General features: G+C 43.2%; 1 protein-coding gene across 2 annotated transcripts in view; it reads left to right on the forward strand.

Moving 5' to 3' along the window:
* The window catches only part of LOC144729733 (neurexin-1-like), a 379,724-nt gene that overhangs the window by 109,889 nt on the left and 248,893 nt on the right, over window positions 1–20,942 (forward strand). For both annotated transcript variants that reach the window (XM_078610192.1, XM_078610189.1), the window contains exons 3-5: window positions 331–492; window positions 9,195–9,633; window positions 11,358–11,741. In XM_078610192.1, the coding sequence (XP_078466318.1) occupies window positions 331–492; window positions 9,195–9,633; window positions 11,358–11,741 (985 nt within the window). The remainder of the gene's footprint in view (window positions 1–330; window positions 493–9,194; window positions 9,634–11,357; window positions 11,742–20,942) is intronic.

A 20,942-nucleotide genomic window follows, 5' to 3' on the forward strand; every position in this document is an offset into this window, starting at 1 on the left:
TGCATTTACTAATCAGGCGTTCGTTCCATACACTGTGTGCACTCAATACATGTATACATACATACATATCGTAAAGCGAAACAAAAGCAGCGCTCATCAAATTTGGTGTTAATCTCGCGAAAATTACAGGGATCGCTATCGTGCCGTTGTGCTCATTTACATTTCAGACATAAAAATGGGACTTCGACAACGAACCAAAAAAACTAAACGCGTTTGATTGCGGCTCAGGAAGCGTCATTTGCAAGGCCACCAACGGACGATGCCTGTGCAAGCACCACCACCCCATCACGCAGACCGCCCCACGCGCGTCGCTCTCCCCTTGTCGCCCAGGTGACCATATCCGTCGACGGGATCCTCACGTCCACAGGCTACACGCAGGAGGACTACACCATGCTGGGCTCCGATGATTTCTTCTACGTGGGCGGCAGCCCCAACACGGCCGACCTTCCCGGATCGCCCATCAGCAACAATTTCATGGGCTGCCTGAAGGAGGTAGGGCCTAACGAGGCGGTCTCCCGCTGCCACCCCGACTCCTTGCTGCCACCCCGACTCCTTGCTGCCAGGGGCTTTGTCGAGGCGCGGCGGATGGTCCAAAATTGTGGCCGTTGAAAAAAAGAGAACACGTCCAATCAATTGAAAATTACACGTTATGTAATGCAATTAATTCCAACGGTGGAGGGGGGGGGGTTCTTTTTTTCAAAGCAAGCTTGTTCAAATTTAATGCTGCATGATGGTTGAATGGATGTCCTTTTGATTGTAAGTTTGAGGTGTTGCCTGCGACGCAATTGAAAAGCTGTTTTAATTTAATCACAATTGTTCAGACTGTATTTATATGCTAATTTGCATGTTTGTCAAGCATTAAATCACTTTAATTCAAGTACTTTATCCAGGGGATTTCGCCTTAATTTGATCTCTTGTTATAAGTGAGCACAGATTTGTACCATATATTTTGTTTATGTTTTTTAAATGAATTTCTTCAGCAATTTCAACGTGATAATTTTAAAATAAATGTAAATCATCAAATAAATGACACTTGTAATATCAAAGCAAAAAATATCCATCACTCTATATGTTTTTTCTTGTTTTGTATACATTAAGTAGACAGAAATATGTAACTGAAAGTTTTGATTTCAATCCCAGCATAAAATATGTGATGTGTAAAAGGTTTTTTTCCCCTCTCCCTCTAATGAGATGCAGGGTCTTTTCACTGACTGATTGAAAATTATGGCAGCTAATTTACTGCGAACACACTCTATTCTCCCGTGCCATTTCCGACCTTCAGGGTAGTCTTCTATAGATTAAGATAAACGGCTGGGAATTTGAAAAACCAAAGGCAATTTTTTAACCTCCAGATTTGTAACTCAACGGAATGGGCTGGTGCGATCAATCTCTGTCCCAGAGAAGAACCGGTATGCATTCAACTCGGTTAGTCCTGTGTCTTGCCAATACTGCACGTTTCTTAACGGCAACACAGCGCAGAGTATTTAGAATGCTGATAAAACTTGGCATATGAAGGTCATTCTTTGTCTACTTTTATGCTGCTGAAAATGACATGATTAACATTTTCTGTTCAGCCACAGTGGCAAGAATTTAATTAAAAAACACTTCACATTATTGCTTATTGTTATACTGCACTATATGCAATACCGTTGTTATAAAGCATTGATATGTCACCCTTACGAGATTGAAGTGCTGTGTAGCCTGCAGTTAGTAGCAATTACCTGTGGCAGTTCTTGTGGGGAAAAAAAAATGCAGCCAAAACATATCGATACAACAGGCACTGTTCGGTCAATTATCTATCCTTCAAAAGGTTTGAACACCTGATGAGCTCTGAGTAAGCTTCACCATAAGTCTGTGTCCATTTCAATCATGTTAATGATAAATTGCGTGAGCATGTCTTTACCAAAATATTGGTCCTGATCTCTAATATTTTCCACCTCTCGACCAAAGCAACCTCACTTTGTCAAAGTTGCATTAATTGATTTCCAAAGCAAAGTCAATATCTGTTAATTAAACTTTGCCACGGTGCGTGTAATTTATATCAGTGGCAAACCATAAATAATGATTCATCAAGACTTTTAAAGAGATGAAATATGATGTGTTTTATTGATTTCATTGTTTTTATTTTCCAATTTTCTCAGCGTGAACCTTGCCTTCGTAACCGAAATCTATTATATTATTGCCTATCGCAAAAAATTGCAATGGGGAAAAATAAAGAAACAGTAAGACAAATACCTCCCCCGTTAAACCCACGTCTTTTTCGGTGTGGGGATAAAATATAAACTTTCATGTCACAAATGTCATTGATCTTCCCAGTTATCACTTATATAAGTAAATAGCCTGTCACAGAAGTTATTGCATTTTTAGATAATCTGTTGTACTGAAATCAATTTGCTTTTTGCTTGGACATTGAGTAATGGGATTTTTTTAAACTAAAGAATATTCACTTTAATGGCTTGTTTCCCTGAACTTTTTTTGTGAGATAACTGTTTAATTGTATGTATATATTATAAATTCAGTCAAAAAACTATTTCAGTCTTAGTGAACCATACTTCACCACACTGGTCAATATGAGTTGGTGAAAGGAGGGGGCTGGGGGGGGGGGTGCGGGTGAAGGACGCTCGGCAGGACAGCTTTAGAGATCTCAATACATCTCGCCCTTTGTTTACAGGAAAGAAATGTTGATTTGCTAACAATATATATTGCATGGTATTTTTGTAGTTTTAAAAATGTAAATAAGGCACAGATATATACACGATGCCAGGCAAAAAATAAACAGACATTTGCATTTGCAAAATCATAATGTACATGTACACATCGAATTATTAAATAATATTCATAATGTTGATATTTTTAATGTTCTTAATTGTTTTACTAAATACTGTGCAGTTTTGCAAAATTTATTTTTCCATTACTTTTGTGATGTCAGTAGCAGTTTATTTTGGTATGTTTGTGTGTATGTGGAGTCAAATTTACATTCTTGTCAATATGGATAGTAATCCCTCAGGTCTGCACCTTTGTTTATTGACGTTCTACTACCTTGGCTGCTATTTGCAATAGCAACTGAATGGTAACGACATCATTGTAAAAGGTAAAGGTGCAGCCCTGCAATAGCTTGCTCATGCCATTGCTGCTGAAAGTTCCTACACTAAAGGAAGTTCTAGAGAGCCCTTCTAGGAGGTGTATTGGCCTGCTCTTCCATACTGGCCAGATGTCTTGGAAGAGGAGTGAGTACCCACGCTTTGCTCTACCATATGCGACCTGATGATTGACTGAATTTGGGTGTACCCATTTATAGGGCGCGGCAGTGTTGAGATGTGAACTATCTCGCCTCGTATACAGGAGAGCGTGGGGTTATATCCCGACCCATGGAGCCTGTATATTTTTAGTTTGCTTGTTATTCAACGTGGTCACGTGGATTTTTCTCGGGTCCTCTGCCTTTTCCCTCCACATTTAGAAACATACGTTTAGAGTATTTGGCTGCTATAAATGTCCACGTGATAAGCCACTTTGTTGAGCTATTATTTGTGGCCAAGTTGCTTCTGAAAAGAGCTACATAACTCAGTGGACCTGACCTGGTAAAATACAGTAGTACTACTGCTGGGTAGATGGGGGCCAGGGGGGCATTCAACAAACTATTGTTTCAATTGCCACGCCACGAGATTGAATCGAACCAATGACCTCTCAAGTACACATCCAGGGTGCAAACATCATACCACAACAGCGTCCTACGTGGCATTATACTTCATATTTTTTACCCGTAAAGTCAGAAGCAGTGCATAGTTTTTGAAAGCCATTTTACAAACGCCCAGATTGTGTTAATTCATGCAACGTAACATGCCTATTCTTTAGCTCAATGACCGATATTACTTAGCTTCACTGTGAACATCCACGGGCAACATGGGATGTTAAAAGTCACCCTGTAAAGCCGGTGGCTGTTTGTAAATGTACTCACACAGGAGCACGATGTAATTCCGTGTCAGAGCAATATGAATTCTCAGCTGTCTGTTTTCACAAAGATGAATACTCAGCCTTGCATGATGTTCGAAATCGTAGGCCAGAACCCAGGTTTTGTACATCCCAATTGCAAAGAACCTAAATTGAAAATTGATTTTCCTGCCAGTGCTTAATATTAACACTTGCCCAAGAGGCACACTCCATATTTGAAAACGCATGCATGGAAGGACTTGCTAAATTTATTCGCACTGCAATGCATTTCTTGAGATAATTTCTAAGTATATAAAATGGACGATATGTGACTTATTGCTCAGGAGTAGATTTTATACTGAAGGCCATCATTGTCGTCTAAAGGGTTTTAACTCTTTTGATGTTATTTCCTAAAGAATGCCAACGTGTTGAGACTTCCTAAGCTGGCCTATAGGCACTGTGTTTTAAAGTTAGAGTGAGTGGAAACTTGATATTGCCAAGCAACAACACATTCCCTTATGCAATGCTGGTGGGCAGCCCATCCTATGGATGGGGTGACATGACAGTCATATGACACTCAAAACACATTCCTGCGGAGGGAGCTGGTAGGAACGTTGGGTTGCTCGGTCAATGGCCAGGGTCAACGGCGGCGTGGTGTATTCCGCAAATATGGCAGGCTGTGAGGGCGGGCACAAGCCGGCATGAGTAGGTTAAACGTTGAGTTTTATAAGGGCACCACGGGGTGACCAGCCCCTCCACACCCAGCCCCACCCCTCCCACCCCCCACCCAGCCCCATCCTCCCCACCCAGCCCCTCCCCACCCTCCCCTCCCCACCCAGCCCCTCCCCACCTTCCCCTTTCCACCCAGTCCCACCCCTCCCATTTTTGGATGTACGACGGACGGACACAATAATCCCCTGTGGGCTGGTGGAACCAGGTGATTCCTACCAGTATAACCCTCCTCTGACATTCACGGCTCATTTGACATTCACCACTCACCAGTCATAAACTCACCTGACCCGTGTCGCTCACCATTTAATGTACAGTGTAGTGGGAAACCCATTGAAATGGTGCGTGTCTATCCATCGTATGATTTCACAATATTGCAAATGGTAGCGTGGATAAGAATTGACAGGGACGATAAGCCAAATCGTTGTGTCAAAGGTCAATATTTTTTTTTGTAATTTCCACCTTGTTCACATAAACTACATGTCATAAGCTTTCATATCACTTCTCATTTATTGAACTTGGTTCAGTGGGCGAGGAGGTTTTTTCCACACACACACACATACCCACATACAGATTAGCTGCCTTTTGTATGGATTGAAAAGCCGATTCTTGTAGGTGGCCAGGTGGCTCAAGGTCAGAGCATCGATCCGGCATCACTGGGTCCTGGATTCAAATCTGGGCAGGCACCTGTGATTAAACCAGGTTTTCAAGTGTAGTGAGTTGACAGTTTCAGCTCTGTCACCAATGACTGCACAAAAATAATTACATACAGTTTTTTTTACTTGATTTGGCAAAATTCCAGATGTGAGAATTAAAGTTATCCGTTTGGCTGCAATGAACAATCTCAATTCGCGGATTGTGTGGCACAGTGCAACTGCTCCTGTGTAAAGGATGCAAAGGCCATTTGAATAATTTTGTGGGAGAATTTCCTTAAAAAAATCTCCACAGTTTGTGCCGGCACATGCGACGACACTTTTCTCTGATGAGAGTTCAAAATGGATTCTTCATATCATGCGATGATGCCAAATGCATTTGGGGAAAATTAGTAAATATCATAAAATTTTGGGAAGTGAATGCTGCTGTGGTGCAATGCTTGGACACATTGGGCTTGTAATCCAGAGCTCGCCAGTTCCATTTGATGTCCCGGCATGGCAGGTGAAAAATTGGAAAGGTTTCTTAAATCCTCCTGCCTCTGTCCACCCAGAAGCATAAACTGGTACATCACATATTCTTGGTTCTTTCGGTAAAGTCACATAGAAGGGAAATAATACAATAATAATAAAACATAATATAGTAAAATTCTCACGTCGTTTCACCTGAGGACGGCTGCTTGTGTTGTGGCAGAAACGTCGTGAGAACTTTATTATATTATGTTTAATTATTATTTTATTATTTCCCTTCTACGTGACTTTACCGAAAGAACCAAGAATATAAATCCCTACAGTCACGAAAGCTTTAAATCGAAATTTGGTACATCACAGTTAGTCAACCGACATGCCGAGTGTCGTAGGCTAAACTGGGCACTCCCACCTCTGCCAAGATGTTTGGCCAGCATAGAAGAGTAGGCCAAATACCCTCGAGAGAGAGAGGTCTCGAGACCGCTCTCAGGTGGAGGCCATTCTGTCTGCAGGAGAGTGAGCAAGCAATTGCAGGGTTGCACTTTTATTAAAAAATATATATTTTTAGGACATCCTGAATGTTAAGTTTTAAGTTTAGTTGGATTTGTTACACGGATGAATCCACTTAGCCAGTTGCCCAGCTATTTTACAGAAGAGATCCTTGGTTACATGAGCACAGCAACAACAAAACAAAAAGCGCCAAAATTGCAGAGAACGAATACAGGGTCCTAAAAAAATATTGCATAAATGATTTGTACTTACATTCAGAATGTGTTAATCCTCATGCTTTGAGCATCACAAATCTCATCAGAGTTCGCTTGAATATCCGATGCTATATATTTAACATTAAAACAATCAATTGATATTAATAACACCATTATCACCGACAGTCAGTGCATATTAAATGAGGCACTTTAAGGAACATAAAATACCTTTAGCACTTTCTTATCGACGCACAAATTGCAGCTGACATTACAATGTTCCACGTCTCTAGAACGAAACGACAGTGGACTGAGAGAAGGTTGAATCTTGACAAATTAAAACAAAAAAATTGCACCTACAATTAATTTGTATTCATCATTCTTAAAGGCAATTTAGAACCGAGTATATATGAAAAAAATCTGTAATTTTTTTTACAAAAACGAGACGGCCAAACTAATGCTTTGAAAATGGTGCCATCTGCATGCTCATTAGTTGTAGATTGATGGATGTGATGATTAATTCGGCTTACTCAGTAGTTGGAGGCAGGAGTTCAAATTAGAGAGCTTAATTTCTCCCGTGGAACATTGCATGGACTCCCTTCGAATTCAAAATTAGGTCCTAATCTTTGGGCTTTCTGTAAAAATATCAAAGGTGTTTTTTTAAATCCACGAATAAGTTGGTATTCAAGCTTATTAAGACATACGGTTATGTATTGATACTGTGAGCGAGCAAACGATATGCTTGTCTAAGTGGTTCCTAATCTTTAGTATTGTACGCATTTTAAGCTAATGTTCGATCTGTTTAGCAGATTTTCCGAAATTCATTTAAGGTGTGCTATCAGCATCATGTCATGAGAGAAAAAATATCCATTCGGAACTCTCGCGTAGCGCAGCAACCCATGAATGTACTACACCCCATTAAAAAGATGTTCATCTCATGGCAATTCAACTTATTTTTCATTCGCAGAGTTGCAATGTGGCCAAATTAAGTGAAACCCCAAATTTGTTGTGATGGATTTTTTTTCACTTTTCTCTCTATCCATTGGTAACTAACTGGGCTGACACTATAAACTCGCGACACTTTATAACCCAGTTTAATAACGGGCGGCCGAAACCCATTTTGAAACCCAGTGGTGCCAACTAAGTTCTCTGACCCCGGAGCCATCCTTCACCTAATAGAACTCATGGATTTAATCTTAGGAAAACGTATATTGTGACTGGACGTGTGTCTGTTGTGTAATTTGTGGGTAGCAGTGACGTCGTCGTAGCTGGCCAGCTCTGCTAAAAACCCCGCGCCTTGAGTTCGATTTCTAGCCACGGCTAATATCAGTGGCAAGTGATGTTAGCCGTGGTGATTAGATGTTAACTACCTTACCTGGTGTGCAGACGGTCGTCGTTGGTTCGATCCTGACCCTGACGCCTGTTGAATATTTAGAGTTTGCATTTTCTCCGCGTGGGCTTTTCTGCGGGTCCTCTGGTTTTTCCCTCCACATTTAGAATCAACATACGTTTAGAGTATTTGGCTGATATACATTTCCACTAGATAATGCACTTCTTTGAGCTATCATTTGTGGCCAGATTGTGTCTGAAAAAGAGCCATATAGCTCAGTGGGCCTTACCTGGTAAAATAAAAAATAGTTTTTTTTTCAGTGATATCAGAACCATTCCTGGACCTCTCCAAGCCTAAAATGAGTACCTCGTGTAGTGTGCCAACAGTACTGGGGAGACATGTGGTCACGTGTGATATGTTGGCCACATGGCCCCCTCATGCGCTGTTCCAGCCTTAATCTTTGTCTTTCTTTGTATGATTAAATCAGCAACTTTACAAAAGTTTAGTTTTATATTGCAGTGGACCACCAGTGGTGGACCACCACTGAAAATGATTCGCTAAACCTACAGCTTAGCAAGTATAACGAGGAAAAAGAAGGCATCATCGTAGCCCTGTAGTGTTAAGGGGAGGGGCTGAACCAGAGGTGGGACAAAGTCATTGTTATGCAAGTCCAAGTCGAGTCGCAAGTCATCAAATTCATGACTCGAGTCTGACTCGAGTCCAAGTCACATGACTCGAGTCCACATCTCATAGGTGGGACAAAGTCATTGTTATGCAAGTCCAAGTCGAGTCGCAAGTCATCAAATTCATGACTCGAGTCTGACTCGAGTCCAAGTCACATGACTCGAGTCCACACCTCTGGGCTGAACCCTCTACTGAAGGTTTCAAAAATTGTATTGTCAATTAAGCAATGGGAATCGTAGCCTTTGCTCGTTTACAATGAAAGCGACAGGCTAAGCAGATTGCACGATAGACAAAAGCAGATTGTATTGTATCCTTGGTCATTCTGTCCAACGTTGAACGTTTGTTTACAGGGCGCTCAACTTTTAACTGCATTGTGCACTCCCCCCAGAATTATTGCATTCCCTGGAACCCCACTTTTAAACAAGGTAGCACTGCAGGGTTGCATCATCAGCGCCATCAATCGTAATCCACGACCACCAGAAACACGCTTCATTTGGCCCATCATCGTGTTTGATTTTTCCTATCGGGATGTGAGAGTTATTGAGGCAAACTGCCAACTGGCAGTTTGCCTCAATAACTTTGATTCGTGCGTAACATCAGAATTTTTTTGACAGCAGGATGTGAGACAGTGAACTTCGGTTGGCAGTTTGCAAAATATATTTGGTCGTGTGTTTTTTGTACCCCCCCCACCCACCACCACCTCAGGTTATCTACAAAAATAGCGACCAAAAGCTGGAGCTCTCTAAATTGGCCAAGGAAGGCGAACCGAAAATGAAAGTTGTCGGGGAGATCTCCTTCACCTGCGAGAATGTCGCCGCTCTGGATCCCATTACCTTTGAGGCACCCGAGGCTTTCATCACGCTGCCAAAGTGGAAGACCAAACGCACGGGCTCCATCTCGTTTGACTTCCGCACCACGGAGCCCAGCGGCCTCATCATCTTCACCCAGGGCAAAGTGAGCGAAGTGAAGGATAGCAAGGGTCTGCGGAGTAGGAAAGGCGACTTTTTTGCCATCGAACTCTTCGATGGCCACCTCTTCCTTCTGCTGGACATGGGCTCGGGCACCATCAAGCTCAAGGCGACGGAGAGCAACGTCAACGACGGAGAATGGTACCACGTTGACTTCCAGCGAGACGGCAGGACAGGTGAGGCCCGTTCGCTATTCAGCGTTTCGCGGCTGTCCGAACGAATTACGCTCGTCACAAGGTAGATTTGTAATCTATGTCATCATCATCATTTTTTTCTCTGGGTCCTCTAGTTTTTCCCTCCACATTTTTAATCAACGTGCGTCTAGATTATTTTGCTGATATAAACGCTTTCCATTTCTTGGCTGCCACTCCCTTATTATTCTTGACCATTGTTTATCATCCCTTCTTTTGTGGTCCCACCTAAGACCACTTAATTTTCTTCATCTTAGAATGATGACATTGACTTGCTGCCCAATCTATTGCAAAAAAACCCAGTGACCCATTCTTGTTACATTTTGATTTCATTTACATTTTGTGGGTATACAAGTGCATGTAAAGTCCTTGTATTGGATGCGGGCCTCACCACATCATGAGGACCTCGATGCATCATGTAGGCTTGAGGGGGTTATTTGACTTCACCACGTTGGTCAGTGGGGGTTAATGAAGGGAGCGGGGGGCATGGAAGTGGAGCACAACAATAATTGTTGCTGCCATGTCCCATGCTTCCCACCACAGTGCCCAGCAGCAGTAGCAGCAGCAGCTGTCTATAGCAAACTGCATGCGCCTGCTGGCCATCCATCCCAGCGCCATCCAGAGTCAACCCTGGCTAGCTTTCTAGATCGGTTGCATTGACCTTGAAATCGGTTGCATTGACCCCCTGAGGATAGTGAACTACAGTAAAACCTTGGATTGCGAGCATAATTCGTTCCGGAAACGTGTTTGTAATCCTAAGCATTCGTATATCAAAGCACTCGTATATCAGTTGTGATCACTTGATGCTCGGCAGACAAAGCGTATACACGTACTACTCGTATTGCAAGACCTCGCTCGTTTATCAAATTAATATTTAGTTAAAAACATTTCTCTTCTTGCAAAACACTCGCAGACCAAGTTACTCGCAATCCAAGGTTTTACTGTACTTATATTTTTAAACAGCCTGGATCTTTTGGACTTTTAAACTGAGCTGGTTGAAAGAATTTTTTATTTGTTAATAAAAAATAAATAAACATGACATTGTGGTAGAATCCCCAATATCAGATGCTGGCTTGGTGTCTCCTGATGTCAGTGGTGAGTGATATCTGAATCGACCCTGTGGGCCTCCAATTCTTTCACCAACCCGTACTGACCAGCAGAGGTGTGGACTCGAGTCATGTGACTTGGACTCGAGTCAGACTCGAGTCATGAATTTGATGACTTGCGACTCGACTTGGACTTGCATAACAATGACTTTGTCCCACCTATGAGATGTGGACTCGAGTCATGTGACTTGGACTGTTGCAGTGATTGTATTATTTCCAGCATAGCTCTTCTTAAGTAAGCACCGTTTTGTTGTTTGGGTTAGATCGCGTAAATATAAATGTGTCAATAAACCCACCTGATGAGGCTGGTTGTCATCACCGGCAAAACATCGTGCTGGAATTGTAAATGTTGTGGGTTTACTCTCCAATAAACCGGTGTGCTGAACTCGTAATTAATAAGCATGTTTTTTTTAACGTGACAAACCTTACTAATTGGTTATCGGGTGGTGCTGAGTTTAACGGCGCATTTATATTCACGCGATCTAACCCCAAAATAAAAATCTCTATTGCTGATAATATTGGTCGTGAAAGCCTTCGTGTTAAGCGCCATTGTGTTGTTGTCTACTGCTGCTGCCTTTGTTGCCGCTTCTGCCGCCGCTTTAGGCAGCATCTCCGTGAACAGCCAGCGCAGTCCGTTCACCGCCGGCGGAGACAACGAGATCCTCGACCTGGACAGCGAGGTGTTCTTGGGCGGGCTTCCCGAAGACAAGGCGGACCTCCTCCTCCCGACCGAGCTGTGGTCGGCGCTGCTCAACATCGGCTACGTCGGGTGCGTTCGCGACCTCTTCATCGACGGGCAGAGCAAGGACGTCCGCCAGCTTGCCGAGCAGCAGAACGCCGCCGGCGTCAAGCCCTTCTGCGCCAAGGACTCGCCGAAGCAGTGCAGCTCCAACCCGTGCCGGAACCACGGCGTGTGCCGCGAGGGCTGGAACCGCTACGTCTGCGACTGCACGGCCACCGGCTACACGGGGCGCTCCTGCGAGAGAGGTGGGCGACCGGCACGGCAGCGGCAATCTCGGCTTGACGAGCCGTCGGCGTTGGGGGGGAAAGCGGCTCTGCCCGCAAAGTGAGAGGCTCGCTTCGGCTGCCGTGGGTTCTTTTTTTCTTTTTTTCCAGCTGGATAATCCGTTGCAAGCTGGGAGCTTTGATAACCCGCCGCCCGTTTTTTTGCGGCATGACAACCTTGCAGTTGCTACCACTGCTGCTGCTGTAGCCGCTGTTGTTGATGCTGCCATATCGAAAGCTCAAAAGGGGAAACGACTTATGCATGCAAACATCATTAATGGCAGTGTTTGCTTATTTGCTATTTTAATTAACAGCAAAACATATGCGTGGCTAATTTAAAACGCTCTATTTTATGTTATTTAAAATGTGTCGTGTTCCCCAAGGAGGTGCGGTTAAAACGCAGAAATCTCCTCTGTGCTGATCTCGTGTATTTAAATCGCTTAACATTTCGGAGAAAAGCACATTTAAAACTTTGTTTTTAATTGTCAAGAGTTTCAGTAAATACACTATCACAACAACGGCAGTAATCCCAATTGCCATAAAAAATGGAATTCCATCTTTACAGCAAAAAAATATAAGTATTAAGACATGTTGACACGTAATTATTGATAAGCAGTATTTTCTGCAATTGCTTTTCACATGGCTATTTAAAAAGTTACATTAGTTCTTAATGAGATAAATTGGAATAATCGGCCCCCATCTTCATTGTGTTCACTATGAGGGTGTTAATTTAAAATGAACTATTTCAACCTTATATAGGTTTTATAGTCTTCAGCAGCAACATCATGATCATTGTCATGAATCATGCTCAATCTCCTGGTGAATGAAGAACTCTCCACTATGTTGCCATCCCTAACGGTCCTTAAATACCATAATCCATTTCACTTCTGCACATGAACTGTTCGCATCATTTCATCGAGGGAGCGGACGACAACCTTATTATTGCATCTCATTTTATATTTATAGAGCGCCTTAGCTCAAGGCGCTTAACACAGTTTATAAAAGCAGTAACGAAAAATAAATTGAGTTATTTAGATGGCAGGGGCATTCAAGGGCCGAGGAATGAGTGACCACAACAGAGGGCACCTAAGGGGGTCACGACAGGGTTGGGGAGGGACTGGAAGGAGTGGAGGGTTGCTTGACTTTACAAAAATAATCTGTAAGGCTTGGTACTGCACAGGGCTGCTGGGAGCATCAATGACGCTGGCCTACAAACCTCCCCAAGTCAGCCCTGACGACATTGCCGGACAACTACTGAGCCATTGACGAGCACCGATTGACAAAAACACAGGATGGCGAGTTTACAAGAGGCACTACTGCAATCTCGACCGCTGCCAAAAAATATCCACATTTTATGGTCCTTTCTCAATGGGGGGAGTAGATTCTGGTATTTCCCAGATGAAACTTGCTAAAGCTGCAGGCCTCGATGAGATGTATGTAGAATTCACCAAGAACTTGAGATGACGAGCGAGAAAATGCCCGGCCACTTTCCCCACCGACATCCACTCCTCAGGCGTGGTACCAAAGGAGTTCCAAGAGGCTACGATTGTAGTGATTTTTTAACCCAGAAAGAACGCATAGGATGCTAAAAACTACGATCAGATTTCCGTCAGCGTTTGTTACAACGCTAATGGCGTGTCACCTGCTCCAAAGGCTAAAGCCTACACTTGAAGATATATTGTCCTCAATAAACAAGCTGATTTCAAAACCGGCCAAAATTGCTTTGATGAGGTGCTTGCTTTAACAAGTCACATTGAGGGTGGCTTTGAATGTCAGCTCAAAACAGCAATGGCGTTCATCGATCTCTCCTCGGAATCTGATACTGTATGGTGGAAGGGTCTCCTGTTGAATCTTGCAACAACTGTGCCTTGCCGCCCGACAGTCAGACTCATCATAAAAATGCTGAACTACCGATGGTTCACCGCCCACCTTTGTGAAACTACCAGAAGCCCACGAAGATTGAACAATGGATTCCCGCAGGGTTCTGTTCTTGCCCTGTTGTTCCATCTCTACACCGTTGAAATTCTAAACAAAAACTAAACTATTTCTTATTTTACCAAGTCAGGCCTACTGAGCTATATAGCTCTTGTTTCCACGAAGTGGCTTATCATGTGGAAACTTGTAGCAGCCAAATTCTCTCAACGCATATTTCTAAATGTGGAGAAAAAACTAGGGGACGTGGAGAAAAATCCACACGACCACCACAGGGTCGGGATCCAACTCACGACCTCCTGTATACCAGGCGAGGTAGTTAACATTTCGCCACCGTGGCACCCTAGCGACATCCTCCTGCAAGTTCACATGCAGGAGTATGAACTTCAAGAATTGGAGCTTTAAGCCAAATGCCTCCAAGAGTGACGTCTTCATTTTCCACGTGAACAACAGCCAAGCCGCACAAAACACTAAATGTCGACTTCTGCGGTACACCGCTAACAAACAACCACCACCCCCGGTACGCAGGGGTTACCCTCGAGCAGACGCTCACCTACCGCCACCACGTCGAACAAGCCAAGAGGAAAACAAACAAAAAACCACGAGTGAAGAGTCTTCAGACAACTTGTGCGAACGTGGGGAAGCGACGGCCGCACTTTCAAGATATCGATGCAGTGCTGCGCTCCAGTAGAGGAATGGCAGCGCTCGCACAAACCTTGTCGATACCGATATCAATGGGACATTTCGTATCACCAGCAGCACCCTGAAGGCCACCTCCGTGGCTCTCTGTGCTGGAGAACATGGCCCTAGCCTACATCAGATGCGGTGCCGCGATGACCCAGGGGGTACCACAAGATTATGGTCGTCGCTCTACTGCTCCAACAAAGACCTCAAACAAAACCCATGTGCTTAAGTTGAAATCCAGGAAAACTTTCTGGATGCGCGCCTCCACTCTAGTATCTGAACAATGAAGACATCGGCACTGGCTGAATCGTGGGCAGCTATGAACGTGGCAAACGAGAAAACCTCATGGAGGACCCTTCTTCCACCACGACTTTGCTTAACAGGGCTCGAATGTAACATGGGAGATGCTGCACACCATCCCATACACGGAAGATCAGAGAATCGCCGAGCTGCGACTGTGGTGAAGTCCAAACGATCAAACACATCGCCAACGAATGTACCATCCGTGCAATATCCTGGCAGTAGACGCTGCAGTCCATGCAGCGTCTACTGCCTCCTTTGATTGATTGAAAAAAACCTAGCATTCAATGATAACGTTTCAAAACTGTTGTTTTTCCCTCCTGCCGTACGAATGCGGCGATCATTATCTCAGTAATATTCTTCTTCTATATAAACCAATATTTTTACATGTAAAATCGTAAATGTAATCTAATCTTGACCATGCCAGCTACAGCATAAGTCATTCAAAACTTTTTAAATATTTTTGTATTCTGCCAGCTTTCTCGGCCTGCATCCATTTGTTTTGGTTCCTTCTGTACAGATTGGATTTATAAAATGTCTAAATACAACTGAATATGTATAAAGTGTCTGAATACAACCGAATGCTAATATGTACAGACCAGTCCATATACTGCTCCTTGCAGAAGAGTACAAAACAGTCCATATTTATTACGTAGATGTGCAGTCACACGCTAAGGTTAACAAAAGGCCTTGAGCCTGCACATGAACAAAAGCCATGGAGTCAACAGCGCGGATGGTTGAGGGAAGGGAATTCCAGACCACGAGAGCAAATTACTGCAGTGAGTAGAGTTAAACAGCTTACATTTTTGGACCCATACTTGAAAATATAAAACGTAGTGTTTTTTTATTAATGGCACAGGTGTTTTTTTTAATTAATGGCACAGGTGTTTTGTATACAAGATTGTAATTACAGTGGTCGGTACGTTTCCTTCATATATCCGTCTCTGCACATGAAAAATAAAAGTATTTCTTGCACAACCCATTGGCCGCATGACGTTCTGGAAGTGCATCATATCAGCGGAATTTATTCCATCCAAGAAAACTCTGAACCGGTTTCACCACACAGTGCCTCCTCAGGTGAGAGTCAGGCTTGCTTGAATCATTGCTGGCCTGAAATATGTGCAGGTCACCAGCATTTGGCCAACCTCTTCTTTACGCGATCGAACCCAAAAAAATACCTGTATTATGGATGATATTGGTCGCGAAAGCCTACCACGTCTTAAACTGACTACCCTCTTCTTTGCTACTCTTCTCTGCTGGAAGAGATGGGAGTACCCATAACTCAACCTCAACACACGTCACCTGCCAATTGACGAAGTCTGGCGTCCACATTACACTGCTGGATGGACAGAGGTTGGGGAAAGGGGGGGAGGAGGGCATTTAAGAAACTTACCCCACTGATTCAACTGCCACATCGGGAGATCGAATGTATGTAGACATGCATGTTGAACTTCTTTCGCACCGTACGTAGCCAACCGTGCTAATCGGAGGTGCGGGGAAAAAGCAACAAACTAAAGCAGTTCGAAATAAATGAGTTTTCAATTTATAATTTAACCGACAAATCTCAGGATTGCAAGAACAGCGTGCAAATTGTGCTAAACACCACTGCAACACATTCATGTATTAAACACGCACGAAATAGAACGTCGACATTTTAGTAAACAGTTTCACACGTGTGCATATTTGTTCGTATTTTTTCTTAGCCATGGCTCACTTTCACTTTGGGCTCAGCTCACGATGCTTAGGGGAAAAAAAGACCTCCCCAAACATTTAACGTTTAGTCGGTGCATTCTATTGTCTTGTGAAATATACGGTGCCCATAAAATATCTATAAAGTACAGTATTTGTAGCCTGTATCATTAATTCAGGTGACACATCCACTGCCAGAATGTTTGCCCTCTTGCTATCAAATGGTAAATCGTAGTTATTTATAGCGTGGTGTTAGCACAGCCGGAAAACAAAAACGCCGATATCATCAGCTTAAAATAAAACAAGCTATTTAATTATTATTCTTACCGGCACATGCGATGTTGTGAAAAGTAAATATTCAGATTTTAGAAAAAAAAAATCAACCATATCTGATGAGCGTGTGGTGGGCGGGCGAAAGTTATATTGCCATTTTTTTTATTTCCATTATTCATTTTTGTGCTGTGTCTGGCATTGATAGACCGCCATTGTTAATTGCTTCATGTCATGTGACCAGAAATACCACTGTTCCTTTGTGCTCTTTTATTCTTGACAAGGGCGCCTATCACCTCAATATGTCAGCCATTTGGAAATAATGGCACGCTGCGAGGCAGTGATTGACACTGGTGGCCACCGGTGGATAATAATTTTGTGCAGTGGGGGCCCACTTAAAACGTCCTGCACGGATGCAGCAATAAGAGATCACCATGGGGAATGGGATGCTGCGGTTGGCCTCAGTGCAGGTCGTGGCATGGCAGAGTAATTGATGTGACACGTGAAAGTGGTGGTGGGGGGGGGGGGTTGCTGGGATGATGGGGGACAGTTATGCACGCCGTTTGGACCCGTGTTTACCTGTGCCGAGGCTCTGTGACCTGACCCCGGGAGAAGTGCTGCAATCTGGACCCTCACTCTTCACGGGCTGAAGTCTGACCTTAGCTTAAGACACTGACGGTTAAGAGGTCGGTGCCAGCTAGATGTGTTTGAGCACGAGCTGCAAATGCCTCTGCCCCCCCCCCACACACACAATTCCGTTCGTTAAATGGACACGAAGCGTAGGAATCGAGTGGCGGAGTGTGGGAGGCGGTGGAGGCCCCCCCGTGGGCCTCTGGCGATGTGGCACCCACAGTGCACCGCAGCAGTGCTCGCACTCTGCGGCTTACACTGCTTTATGGTTTTGTTCCCTGTCACGTCCGCCACCTTTATATCTATTTTGTTCACCATTATTACTAAGACGATCGACTCTTTGGTTTTTGAGCTTGCGGTTTGCAGGTCTCATCCTCTTACTGTGGGAAGACGCCCCACCATTTTGTAGCAGAATGATTCATTGACAACTGCAAGGGAAATAAAAGCATTGAAATAATAGAGAACATAATTTGCAGCCTGTTGTCAATTCAGTGCTGGATGAAGGCCACCTCCATGCCCTGTCTTTCATGACAGTTGTGTGATCACATTTAACATGCTGATGGTCAGTGCTCGTTGGTGAAGGGCCAATTCAGATACCACTTGTTACTGATCTAAGTTGTGGCAGGGAATGGAATTCGGGTCGCTGGGTTCGTAGTGCAGAGCACCAACCGATTCACCACCACTCGTCAACATTTAGCAATGAAGGCAAAGAGTTACATTACTTATCGTCTGTGAAAATGGACAACTTTCTCAACAAAAAATAGTATACTCTTCAAAAACAACATTCTACGTAAAAAAAAGTACATTCATTGCATTCAAATGTGTATTTATTCTCGAATAACCCACTCTTGTGAAAACAAAACAGCCAAAAAATCTCAGTAAAAAGCTTATAAATGGTTGTCATCAAGACATAATTGGAGTTGATTTTATGTTCCCAAGCACATTGTTATAGATGCATACAGTAACAATTTAAGGTATAATGGGCATGCATTTTTGTGATTAATTATAGCCTTCTATTCACCGCTGAAGGCGCCAACGCTCGGGGTTGCGAGCGTACAATTACTGTACAGCCACAGTGCACCTGGTCTCACAAGCACTATTCATTGCGTATTAAATATATTTTGTACAAACCGTGTTGTTCGCGATGATATTTAGCATTTTCTATTCAACTAAATATTTTACAAAGTGCTGCTCCTTGCAGAAGAGCCAATGCCACGGACGGTTGTACATGAAGATAACATGTGAAATGTGCTGCCGTGACCGAACAGTTAGCAAGCACACAAATTTAAGTCAAACGGAGGTTTGATTTAAATTTCAAACAGAGGTTTGACTTCAATTTTAACTGCAAGGGATGGGCAGGTTTTTTTATTCCCCCCCCCCACCAGCCTCTGTCCACCAATGAAAGGGTGCACCACTACATTTAGTCGAACGGAAGGTCACGTGTGGTAGGGTAAAAATATGGATACTCTCACCTCTTCCAAGAGCTCTGGCTAGCTTAGAAATGTATGCCAAATTATCTCGAGATGGGACTTTCCAGAGCCATCTCGAGTAGAGGCCACATACCTGCCAGCAGCAAACAATTGCAAAGTTGCACAAAAGAAAAAAAAACTAAGAAAAAACACATTCCGCCCATTCTACATTATCATCGTGTCATTGAAATGCCACGTGCCTCTGTGGTTCTGCCGTTCTCAATGCTGTGCAGAGATTTTCGTGAAATAACAAATGTAGAAGACGAGGCCCTCTGCTGCCAAGCGGCCTGCGTGAGGACGGTGCCCATGACGTGGGAATGTTACCGTGGCTCCGAGATGGAATTTTCGCAGCCGAGTGGCCCCCTGGACTAAATTCAGCAACTTGGAAGTCCATAATTACGTGGTGCAATATGAATTGAAATATTTCATTCGGCGAAGCGGTGATATTTTTTTTTAATTCAAATGCAAACCAAACGCGAATTCTAAAATTAATTCATGGCTAATTTGCTACACTCTCTTAACGTCGCCGTGCATATCATTGTTGTGCATTAGCAAGCATGTAAATTTAACGACATCGTAAGGTAGGGGGTGGGGTTATTTTGGCAAGTGAAAGGTTGCAGTGCTTCAGTCACGATCCTATTTGCTCGAACATCAACTGCGTTGCATTATTCTGGTTACGGCACTGCGAGCGTTACTGGATTCATGTTTCATGGTCAGCGCACACATTTGCGCTCTCAGAGTCGACTGATATATCTCAAATGTAACTCCCAAAAAAATATTAACCTGGCATGCTGAAACTTGACACCTAAAATCAAGTGATCATCGTGGACGTGCCGGTGGCTACATCGTGGGCAGCAGAGGGAATTTCAGCAAAATCAATTGTTGTACCTTATTTCTATGCTCTCATGACTTTGCTGCCTGCCATTGCCAACCCACACTGACCAGCATGGTGAAGTATGGTCAAATAACCTCCACGATCTGCACGGCATGATGATGCCATCATTCAGCAGTGGATTACCAAAGGGCTGTTTCATGCACACAGTGCATGTCAAACGGTGTCACATAATTGTTGTTTGCAGTAACATTATTAAAGTAATTTGTTGACCTCACAGTGTATGCTTCACAGTGTATAAGTGTTGACAGTGACACTGATACGTCTAATATATGGATTGTCGTGAGGGAGTCACTGAGTGATGCAAATTCTAATGCTATTATAGAAGGAATAGAACACTAAATGTGGTCCACATCTCTACATACAAACATAGCCTTGTTTATGTCTCCAAAATTAAAATGGCAATTTTTTGGGGATAATTTAGTATTTCAACGTAGCCCTGCAAAGGTGTGCAGCTGAAGGTTTTGAAGGTTTTTGGGAATTCAAAATGTGCGGGTGCTGTTTCTAAGAGTGTGATGCTAAAGCCAATAGAAAGCAGGCAAAGCTGACTACCATTGATATGACAGAATAATACAAACAGAGGTGTAGCCCTGACACTGCTCGCTTATGCCACTGCTGGTGGTGGTGGATCTTTAGAGAGCTCTTCTTGAGGGTATTTGGCCTAATCTTCCACCGTTGGCCAGTAACAGTACCAAACTCTCACCAACATTGACTCGTTGAAGTGTTTCTGTAAGATACTTCTTGATCCACTATTCATATGGTTTATGATGAAGACATTGGTTTGTTGGATGTATAAATACATGAGTGTATACACATCTGCACACTGCTCCTTTATGTATTAGGTGGGGACCAGTAAAGTTTCTGATATTTCTAAATAGCCACGGAGTCATATTTGATATTTTGCCTTAGTCAACTGCAAGCATGGCTTCAGTGTCATTGGAAATTTTTTGTGGCTCAAAATTAACATGTAGCCTATTTAATGGTTCGCTGAACCTTCATTATTAAAGTCTGAAAAACAGTTGTGCCTTGGGAATTCCAGAAACTTTGCTTGAAATAATCTGTCTGTGTGGAGTAAACACCTCAAAACCAAACTTTAGTTTTACAATTCGCTGACAACATAGTTTGTGTTCTGCTGTTGATTTTGTACTTAAAAATCCACGGAACTAAATATGCTTGATAAGTGCCCAAACTGGAGTTTTTATTTTTGCTTCGCCAGGACTTGAATGTTAAAATGTATTGTTTTATATTTAATGAAAAATGTTATTTTTTACAGCAGCTAATTGACACTTAGGTGCTGGATGCATCTGAGCGAATGAT

Source organism: Lampetra planeri, chromosome 33 (genome assembly GCF_965212315.1).
Source record: "Lampetra planeri chromosome 33, kcLamPlan1.2.h2, whole genome shotgun sequence".
In the NCBI taxonomy this organism is placed as follows: domain Eukaryota; kingdom Metazoa; phylum Chordata; class Hyperoartia; order Petromyzontiformes; family Petromyzontidae; genus Lampetra; species Lampetra planeri.